The 11,228-nt window shown below is 37.7% G+C and overlaps 1 protein-coding gene across 1 annotated transcript; it reads left to right on the forward strand.

The window, feature by feature from the left end:
- Nucleotides 1-211: 211 nt before the first annotated feature.
- On the forward strand, nt 212-1,564 carry LOC140232059 (G protein-activated inward rectifier potassium channel 3-like). The gene has a single exon (XM_072312210.1). It carries the CDS (start codon nt 212-214, stop codon nt 1,562-1,564), a length of 1,353 nt encoding a protein of 450 aa, XP_072168311.1.
- Nucleotides 1,565-11,228: the final 9,664 nt, after the last annotated feature.

An 11,228-nucleotide genomic window follows, 5' to 3' on the forward strand; every position in this document is an offset into this window, starting at 1 on the left:
AAGTTAATTTACATGGCAAAAAGAAACAGTGAAATTAATGTGGAAGATATCATGCTCTTATACAGTATCCAGTGTGTAATTTCTTTCTGATTTGTTTGCAGGAGCTTGCAAGAGTTTTATGTAACTGCCTTGCAAGTGCATGTGTTTTTGGATAGTTCACGGAGGGATTTCAAATTTAAAGGACAAAGGAGGATTATTGATTGGACGCTGAATGGGTACAAGACCTAACGGACAGAGGCCCTCACATGGGGAGTCAGTCATCATGGCTGACTCGGGCAATACTAGCTTCACCAGTGAGTACGGCTCCAACCACACCGACTCTCGGGCCCTGGTCCTGCAAAGCCAGGGCCAGAACCACGTCGGGTTGAACCACGTTGGGGTGGGATCTGTGAAGTCCTTCCACTCTTCCACGGAAGTCTCGGTCCGACAGGTGCTGACCAAGCGCCGACGCCTTGTGGAGAAGAGCGGTCACCTCAATGTGGAGTTTGACACCAAGGTGACCCACTGGTGGATCAAATTCGTCAAGGATGTCTTCACCACATCTGTGGATATGCCATGGCGGTACAACATCATCATGGTATGTCTTGGGTTTCTCGTCAGTTGGCTCATCTTTGCTGGAATATATTATGCCATTGCCTGGGGAAGGGGCGACTTTGATCACTTGAACAACGCAGAGCACACTCCTTGCTTTAGAAACTTTTACAACTGGAGGTCTGCGCTTCTGTACAGCATCGAGGCACAGACAACGATAGGTTTTGGATTCCGGTGCCCGACGGAGGAGTGCATAGAAGCCATCATAATCCTTGTCATCCAAGTCCTGCTTGCCAATTTCTTGGAGGCCTTCATCATCGGAGCCTTCATTGCCAAATTCTCCCGTCCAAAGATGAGGGCAAATACCCTGATTTTTAGCAAGACTGCCTGTATCACTAAGCAGGATGGGCAGCTGTGCTTCCTCTTCAGAGTTGGGGACCTTCGCGCCAACAGTCCCATCGTTGAGGGCCACATGCGTCTTCAGCTGATCAAACACTACGTCACGCAGGAAGGTGCCTGGTTGCCTTACAAAATCTTCGACCTCAACATCGGCCACGAGTTTGGCATGGACAGAGTCTTCCTGGTGTGGCCGCTAGCAATCTGCCATGTAATAGACAAGAGGAGTCCCTTGTACACCCTGTCGAAAGAAGGCCTCGACGGCGCAGAGTTTGAAGTTGTGGCCATCCTGGAAGGGATCGTGGCATCCACAGGCACCACGACGCAAGCAAGGACTTCCTATCTCCCAGATGAAATTGCCTGGGGCCACGATTTTGAGAACATCATTTTTGAGAACGAGGGCACGCACTATGTGGATTTTGAGCGCTTTCACCACACGCAGGAGGTACCCTCTTTCCAAGCGATGAGCGCGCGTGAGACGGACGAGGAGATGAGGCAGCAGAATCCCTCCGGACAGGGGGATGGACCGATCTGGACGGAGCGCAAGGAGAGCGCATGCAGCACCACCAGCACCCCAATCAAAAAGACGTCGTCTTTCCGGCGGTCACGCCAAATGGAGATGGAGTCCAGGCTGTGACTAAACAGGGGAACATTCTAAGCAGTGGTAAGTATATTTCTGTCCACAATTGAAGTAGCAAGTTTATCCACATCAGAGAAAAAAAATTCTTGCTTAGCTAGTAAAAGTTCACATTATTACTGTCACTTCAGTAAAATGAGAAGATTTATGCTGGTCTATCCATCTGATGAGATAAGATTTGAACAGAGTATTTAGGCTTACATGTAACTATCGGCTTTGTGAAAGAATTAGTACATTTCATTTCAGAGTGCTTTAAAGATATGTGTATCATATTATACCATTATAAGTTCCACCAATACTCAAGTATGTTATTGCCATCTATGGGCATTAGAAGATTTAATCTTTAGTGTAAACGGAGGCAGAAAACCCCAAAGGTAATGACAGCTCTCTCTGTAAGATAACCATTCACTTTTCCAGAGAGTCACTCTTATACAATACAACAGTAATGCCAAGCATTTCATGATAAATATTGTTTTTCTCAATCTGTATTTAATACAGTACATGTGTTTATCACAAGACACGTTTTCCTGCTCTACTTGAGACTACCTTGACACAATTATGTTTCCTTTCTGGGCTCTGTCCTAAGTGGAGTTTACAATAAATGGAAGTTGTACCTATAGTTCTCGAGAAGGTGGCTAAACAGAGAATTAATTAATTGACTTAGTCACAGCTCTCTATTCGGGGGCTGATGATTGCAGAGGGGAAAAAGGTCAAGGAGGTTTGGTCAAGAAGATTTGACAAGGTGGTACAAATGTGTGTTGTCTGTGATTCAATTAGATGCTTTTGGTGACAGAATGGGATCACTAGTCTAGGATTCAGACCTCTTTTTTGAATGAAATAATGATGAGAGGAAAAACACATCTGATTGGAGAAAATTATAGAGCTCTATCATGTGAAACTTGCTTTTAGATGGTTTTGATTGTTAGAAAAAGAACAATGTACAAGTGCAGTGTAAAAATATGCAGTAACTGTAATCATGTTTCTATCTATTTATTGTTTATTTATTATCATTTTTCAAAATAAATTTGAGTGCCATAAGTGGCAAAAAGATTGACATGATAACAAAGAATGATGTGATTTGTTGTAGGCCTATTTCTGAAGTAATTAAGTAGAGGCCTACCATTCACAACCACCCTTGTTCAGTGGCACTATTGACAGTTTAAATATTACAAATGAAAAACAACAACAACAACAATGCTAAACCTAACACACTTGTACAAGAAGAAAAAAAAAATCCTCTAGTAGTGAATCTGTGGGAATGTTTTGTACCTTATCTTGGAAGGATCCATTTAATGTTTAAAAAATAGTGGTCAGTAGACCTATGCTTATGTACATGTGTCTGTTTTCTCAGACTAACTGTATTTGCTGATATTGCCATGAGTAAATGAAAAGGTCTGTAATTGCCCAGTTCTACAAGCTGCTAATAACTCTGCCAGTTGCATGCTAAATGTCCTTTAGGTGATGTTGAACTAGTACTAATAATAGCAGATGAAGTAACGTTTGTCCATTCCTAAAATCAGATTTTGCCTTCCCCTTTCATCACAAGGATATTCAAAGAATACATGTGATGGACTAGCTTGACATAGTTTGGAGTGTCTGTTGGTTTTGTGTTTGTTTGTTTTGTAATGCTACAACATGGTTAGCATGACAGTATCATCATATTTCAATATTTTCTGTACTTGCAAGCAGTGTCCTTTATTTTTTCATATCCATGTATCATACTTTATCTATCTCTCTTTTCCTTCACTCTTACTGTTTCTCTCTCTCTCTCTCTCTCTCTTTCTTCCTCCTCTATTATGTACCGGGTATAAAAAATATATCTCTATAATTTCAAAGTATCCATATACTCATAGATATTCATCTGTCTATCTTTTCTTCTGCTGATTCTACTTACAGAAGATTTTTATTTTCCTTTTTGTACGTAAATGTCAGGTCTTTTACTTTTAGTCACTGCTGGTCAGACTTAACTTTTAATAAATCTTTTGGTGTTTTTTTTTTTTTAATTGTCATAAAATTCAGAGGCAGGATGATGAAGTTTGGTATTTGCTGTTTCACAGAATTTCAGTTTTATCTCCAGATAAACTTGGATAAAATGTTTCCAACAAGTCTAAACTAGCCAAAAAGGGTGGACTACTTGCAATAGATAAGAAACATAGTATATTTACACACCCACACACACACTCGGATGATTCTACTGTAGCAATTTCTCAAACAGCAGAAGCCTACTAGATCGATGCATATTATGATGAAGCACTATGATAATAACAGGGTGTCAAAATCTCATCGCACGCTGTAGGAGTGACCTTCGATGTCTGTGCAATGGAGCATTTGCAGGAAACAAAGAACCTGCCGACAGGGAAAGTAGCAAGTATAGATAATAGGAAACAAATAATATCAAAGCATGCCAAACTAAGATTCTATTTTTGTCATACAAGCGGCATGTGTAGAAATGACTTGGTGTGAATGGTTGACGCAAAAGGAGATGGACCGTGTGATTTGAAGTGTGACGTATATCTGTGGCATTGACGGGCTGGGGCATGTAAAGCATATTCCAGTTCTCACATTGGAGGATCTGTTAATGAAAAGTGTCATACAATGCCTTCACATTTGCGTGGGATAAAAAAAAAAAATAAAACAAGCAACTGCTTATATCAAATTGTTTTTGCTTGATGTTAAAAATTGATATATTAATGTGACGTCATCACTTGTTTATTTTTCTAGTACTTGTAATGAATTCTGGAGTATATATGGTGGATGTTATATACCATAGATGGCGGTTGCTTGCACAGAAAATCAATATTTTCTTATTTCATGTGGTACTGTGCCCTTGAAGACAAGAAACACCTTAATCACCAGTGACCAAGGAGGTGGATAGGCCTTGTAGCATGATTCAAAAAGAATATTTACAGCAAACATATAATACCCAGAGCTTGCTTTAATGTCAGACATATGCAGGAGTAGAGGTGATGAAGAAAAATGATTTAACATCAGAAGAAGATAGCTTGATCAGTTAGTAACCTATATCAGGTGCAGTCCCTCAGGTTTTGTATACCTCTCCCCTCTGATTTGTGTGTTTGTGGCTGTATGCCTTTCTCTCTATCCCTCACCCTTGCTCTTTCTATTCAAATCTTTCTCTCTCTATCTCTTTTTTTCTCCAAAGTTCTGTAATTACACATTTATGATATCTACCTTGTATGAATATCTTCAGCTTTTGCACGTATTCCTTGTGCCTTATAATGGTTTAAATTATACTCTAAATTCCAACTGAAAAAGTTGTTTGTTAGGCTGACACTTATAGTTTGAATATGTTTCATTCTGATGAATCTAAAGTCTCTGTACCTTTTTAGTAACCAAACGGGTTCATTCTCCTCCACTGTATGTTTCATTCTTATTGTCATTATGATAGTTAAAATCAATACTAGATATTTAGTCTAACAGCCAGAAAGGGTCCCCGTGCACCCCCCCTAAAACAAAATTCTACGATATGTTCGAAGATCGTCAGAACCTGTATTTTCCGAATCCGGTTGTCGCCATCGGAAAAAAAGGTTGCGTGCGCGTCTTATTTGCATATTTCTATTAAAGATGGCCGCAGCCCGTTGCTAGGAGACGGATTATTTTTGAATAACTTTATTTAGGAATAACAAATTACCATAAAAATGGTATCATTTTGAAGAGAATTAAATTTCCTACAAGCTGATACCCCATTTGATGGGATAAATAGTTGTTGTCATGAAATATTAAGGAAGGAATTATGTTTTTTAGCATTTTTCTAAAAAGATACGGAATTTGGTTATAATGTTCTTTTCCATACATCTAATATGCATTTACAAATAACATTTGAAATTTCCTAAAATTATCCCCCAAACATAGCTATTATCATGTGAAAACGGCTTTCCAATACATCAATTCCTTTAAAAGTTACACGACATTAAAGGGGATAAGGTTCAATAGGTTTTACAGCAATATTTAAGGGTTATAATGTCTCCGCGCGCAATTGCGTAGGTTCTGTATGTGGGGTTTGTTGTAGATCACTGCTATCTATTGATCAAATCCCATCGAAATCGGCGAAGAAAGAAAGAAAAATTACACTTTCTATTCCTTATATGAAATAATTTTTTTTTCTATTCTGTGTTACCAAACTCAATCCATTCAGCTTCCCATATGGACAGTTTCTTGTCTTTTTGGATTCCCTCCAAAATCACAACTTATCTGATATTAAAAAGTTAAAGAAAAAAATTTGACGTGACAGTTTCCTCTTATTGGAAGATTAAAGTGAAAAAAAAGGAGAATCTTATGCTAAAAGCCCTAAGAAATAAAGAACTTGTTAAATGGCCTTTCAGAGCTTAAAATGAAACATGGCTATCTTATTTTTTCATAACAAAATGAAGGGAAGTATCTGTGTAGTTCATGTTGGCCCATACTGGGTTACTATTCTTCAGAAATGGTCCCCGTGCACCCCCCCCCCAAAAAAAATCTACGATGTGTTCGAAGATCGTCAGAACCTGTATTTTGCGAATCTGCTTGTCGCCAGCGGAAAAAATGGTTGCGCGTGCGTCTAATTTGCATACTTTTAAGATGGCCGCCGCCTGTTGCTAGGATACGGATTATTTTTGAATAACTTTAGTTAAGAATATCAAATTACCATAAAAATTGTATCATATTAAAGAGAATTAGATTTCCTACAAGTTAATACCCCGTTTTATGTAATAAATAGTTGTTGTTATGAAATACTAAGGAAGGAAGGATTTTTTTTATACATCTTTCCCAAGAAATACAAATTTCAGTAATGTTTTTTTCCATACATTTAATTTCTGTTTACAAATAACATCGGAATTTTCCTTAAGTTAAACCCCATAAATAAGTATTACTCTGTGAAAGCGGCTATTCAAATACACCAATTTCTTAAAAAGTTACACGACATTAAAGGGAAAAGGTTCAATACGGTCATACAGAAATTTAGTGGTAATGTCGACGGCCGCACTTGCGTAACGCGTGTAATACTATAATAATCATTGCAAGTATGAGACCCTATCACTTCTTACATCCAAATTATTGATTAAATATCATTAAATCTTGTGGAATATGAAAACAAATTAAATTTTTTATTCGCTATCACCTTTGATCTACTCAGCTTCACTTTTAGTTTACGTCTTTTTTCATCAAATAGAATGAAGGCCTTACGAGAGGTGTAATTTCATGACGGCCGAAACGGGCTTACCTGGATAGGGGTTTCCAACATATCGATATTAATCAAACTTCTCTTCATCAACTCTCATTCTTCTGATCATCTTCACACCCATACTCACACCTCCAGTATCACACACAGGCATTCATGCAGGGGAAATGAGCTCAGTCATGAATTTCGTGAATCTATTCAATACGCCATTAATGCATTCATGGAACATCAAACTCGAATGCTTTATTTAGATGTCGAGATAAGAGTTACATGTATACCGCACAAGCGAAATATTTCTCACCATGCTCTAGAATGAAATCAATTTATTTTTGTAAGATAAGATCGCACATACGTGTTCTCATTCTTTGGTGGTTCGCCTGATGGTTTTTAAACATATTGCTCATACGTTTATTATTGCCAAGAAACTAATAGATAGATTACAAATACCAAGGAATGGCATTGATAAAAACGAATAGTTGCAAGTCAAATCCAGTCGCTTTCAAATTCTGTGGTTTTTTTTTTTTTTTATAAAAAATGATTTCATGCACTTAACTTTATTACATGGGTTGATTTAAATGCAATACAACGTAAACTTGGTTGTTAAATCCGTTAGGAGTGACTAATAATCAATATTATACAAAAATGAGAGAGAGAGAAAAAAAAAATGTTATTGTTAAGTAGACCTTAATGCATGGATCTATAAAACATGAGGGAAATGTCTGAGGGAACATTAACTATGCATGCGTGTATGTATGTATGTATGTGTGCATGTATATACTATAACTATGTATATATAATATATCTATATCTATATATAAATATATATATATCTCCGGCGGAGACCAATTTTTCAACTCTTGCGCTTTTCCGAAAAGGAGGAACAGTAAGAGGAATAATAATGTCAAAGCAACGCACCGATTTTCTCCATCCTTTCTCATATCTCACATATATATATATATATATATATATCACATTTATATTTATGCAGGTTTGTTTGTTTGTTTGTTTGTTCATTTTCCATCTGACAAGATGGCTGGATAGCCCATATTCAGCTACGTTAAGCTGGTCTTCCATGGGGTCCAGTTAGATGTGAGGTGGGACCGCTTCAACGGGTTAAACACCCTGCTCTTTGCGATGAATGAATGAAGCGGGATCTTTTACGTGCATGAGTTGTTGCTCTCTCATACACGGGACCTCCATTTTATGTCTTATCCGAGGGACAGAGTGTTTTGCCTCTTGCTAGAGGGGACGGTATGTTTACACACAACATTGCTCAGTCCAGACTCGGGTTCGAACCCGGGCCGCGTGATCGTGAGGCAGACGCGCTACCGACTGAGCCAACTCACCGCCCTATTTGTATACTTTTGTGTTGTGTGTGTTTGTGTTCAAGGATGTATGTGTATGACTAATGTGTTAAACATTAGACATATTCAGAGTGTAAATGTTTAACCACAACGAATACAATATTTTCATGTTTTCCACAGAAATTAGTTGCTAAAATGATTTGAAGTGTATCTGCTATAGGCGCATCTGACGTGCAATCCACTTTTAGAGCGCATGTAAGTTCCGCTGGAATAACATTTTAACTCATGCATGAATTAAATACACCATCCAATGTTTTCAGATATCCATGCCCTACTCGTCCGCCGGTCCTTTTTAGATAGAGTAACTATAAATGTGCATTATCGATACCCAAAAGATTATTGACATTGCACGTTAAACACTTTCACTAGGTTGCCATTGTCGCGAGTCTCGATATGCTAATACATGTATACTATCTACCACAAATCGATTCTTAGTCTATGAGTGACCGTGGTGATCTTATCATGGCTTATCACATCTTGAGGTCTATGTTGGTAATCGTGTTGATCGTAGAAGAATTATTGGACTGTTCGAAAAATTATTCCGATCAACACAATGTCTTTGACTGACATCAAGATTTGATTATCTGATGATCAGCACGATTAGTCCCCGAGTAAGACCACGGATTCGGGCGAATCGAGAAAGTGGACCCAGCTTAGTGAATTCCACGAGAGTGGTAACGTACCATAAGGATAATCAACACGACAGTTTCAATACCGTACATTTCAATATTTACATATCTTCAAAGATTACTTCACCTATGTAATCTAGATTCTTTTGTATGCCTCCGACAAGAAGTGGTGCTGGAGGCATTATGTTTTCGGGTTGTCCGTCCTTCCGTCCGTCCTTCTCTCCGTCCGTAATGAATTTTGCGGACAGCGTAACAAAACAGAAAAAAAAACCCCTGAAATTTGGCATGTATGTGTATTGGGGGTGAAATTCTGCCTATCAACTTTTGGGTGCACATGCTCAAGGTCAAAAGTCAAAAGGTCGAGGTGAAATGCTTAAAATTTCACTATTTCCCTCATATCTCTGCAATGCCTAAAGATATTTTCTTGAAACTTAGTGTATACAGGTATTACCCAATTAAAATTCACTGGTAAAAGTTTGGGGTGATAAGGTTAAGGTCAAATGTGAAAAGGTCAAGTGAAAATGTTAAAATTTTACTTTTTTTCTCTGTATCTTGGATATTGTTCAAGGTATCTTCATGGAACATAGTATATATTATGCATGTACTGACTGGAAGTGATTATCTAGGGAATTTGGGGTTCATGGGGTCAAAGGTCAAGGGCAACACTTCAAAATTTTACTATTTCCCTCATATTTATGCAATGCCAGCAGGACTTTTTTTTTTAAACTTGGTGTATGCATGTATAACCCAAAATAGAGATTCTCTGGCAATTTCTTTTTTTTTTGCTAAAAAGGTCAAAGATCAAAGATCAAGAGAAAGTGCTGAACTTGCTTCTTCCTCCATGTCTCGGAAGTGGCTCATGGCATCTTGAAACTTAGTACATATTTATGCATGTTCTGCCTGACGGTGATTCTCTTATGAATTTTAGGGTCAAAGGCCAGATGAAAATGGTAACAATTTTCTACACAATACAAAAATTGCACTTTTTCTCCATACCTTGAAAATTACTTAATGCATAAACTTATGAAAGGGCCTAAGTCAAGTTAAAGTCCTAAAATCCCCAAATACATGCTCTGCTATTCATCCAATTAGACCTAGGTCAAGGAAGGTGACCATTTTGAATTTTGAATGGAAACAATGTCATTATCATTATCGTTTTCAAATTCCCAGTAACAGGGCATTTAATCTTGTTGCTTTCGCGTGGCCTTTCTTTCTATAATATACAAGAAGTAAATTTGTTATTGCTTTCAGCAATAACAAATTTGGGCCCGTTTATCTATATCATGACGAACCTCCGGAATAACGAACCTTTGGGAAAAAAAAAATGAACCTTCGGAATAATAAACTGTAACCAATATTGTTACATTGTACAAGCTTTAACGCCGACATCTATTAACCTACTATATTACTACTTTCACTCTTTGAAAGGAAACACGCCAACAACCAACGACACAACAGGAATGGAAACAATGTCATTATCGTTTTCAAATTCCCAGTAACAGGGCATTTAATCTTGTTACTTTCGCGTGGCCTTTCTTTATATACAAGAAGTAAATTTGTTATTGCTTTCAGCAATAACTAATTTGGGCCCGTTTATCTATATCATGACGAACCTCCGGAATAACGAACCTTTGGGGAAAAAAAAAAAGAACTTTCGGAATAATAAACTGCGACCAATATTGTTATATTGTACAAGCTTTAACGCCGACATCTATTAACCTACTACTACTTTCACTCTTTGAAAGGAAACACGCCAACAACCAACGACACAACAGGAATGGAAACAATGTCATTATTGTTTTTAAATTCCCAGTAACAGAGCATTAATCTTGTTACTTTCGCGTGGCCATTCTTTCTATAATATACAAGAAGTAAATTTGTTATTGCTTTCAGCCGGCAGCATAGCTTTCGATGGTTTGTGATATCATTAGAATTAAAACATTGAGCTCTCCATAGCTGACAATTGTAAAGTAGTAGCCCGCCAAAGTTGGATTACCTTTTTTTGATACGCACTGTATAACCTGAAAAAAACAAACAGATTTATTGGGTTTTTATCAATTGTACATTATAGCCACTCATATAATGATGTATTGTTTGAGTTAGTCTTCGTACACCACTTAATTACCAACTGCTAATAATAGTCGTAATCTTCGTTGTAATATTAAACTAGAAATGTCGCTATGACGACTGGTATGCCTCCGCCATAATGCATGATTCTCCTAATAGGTCTATAGTACATGTGGACAATGTGTGATTACATTTTCACAAAATTGGCAAAATATTATAATGGCATGTTTGTCACAAATGTGTTGAATGGTCACCTTCCTTGACCTAGGTTTAATTGGATGAATAGGAGAGCATGTATTTCACTTGATCTTTGACCTTTGACCTATCGTAGATTTTTCTTTTGGGGGGGGGGGGGTGCACGGGGACCATTTCTGAAGAATTTATGATGTAACCCAGTATGGGCCGACATGAACTACACAGATACTTCC

This window comes from Diadema setosum, chromosome 8 (genome assembly GCF_964275005.1).
Source record: "Diadema setosum chromosome 8, eeDiaSeto1, whole genome shotgun sequence".
In the NCBI taxonomy this organism is placed as follows: domain Eukaryota; kingdom Metazoa; phylum Echinodermata; class Echinoidea; order Diadematoida; family Diadematidae; genus Diadema; species Diadema setosum.

What these genes read in the sequence shown, in the direction of transcription:
- LOC140232059 (XM_072312210.1), top strand. Translation starts at nt 212, where the DNA reads ATGGGTACAAGACCTAACGGACAGAGGCCCTCACATGGGGAGTCAGTC.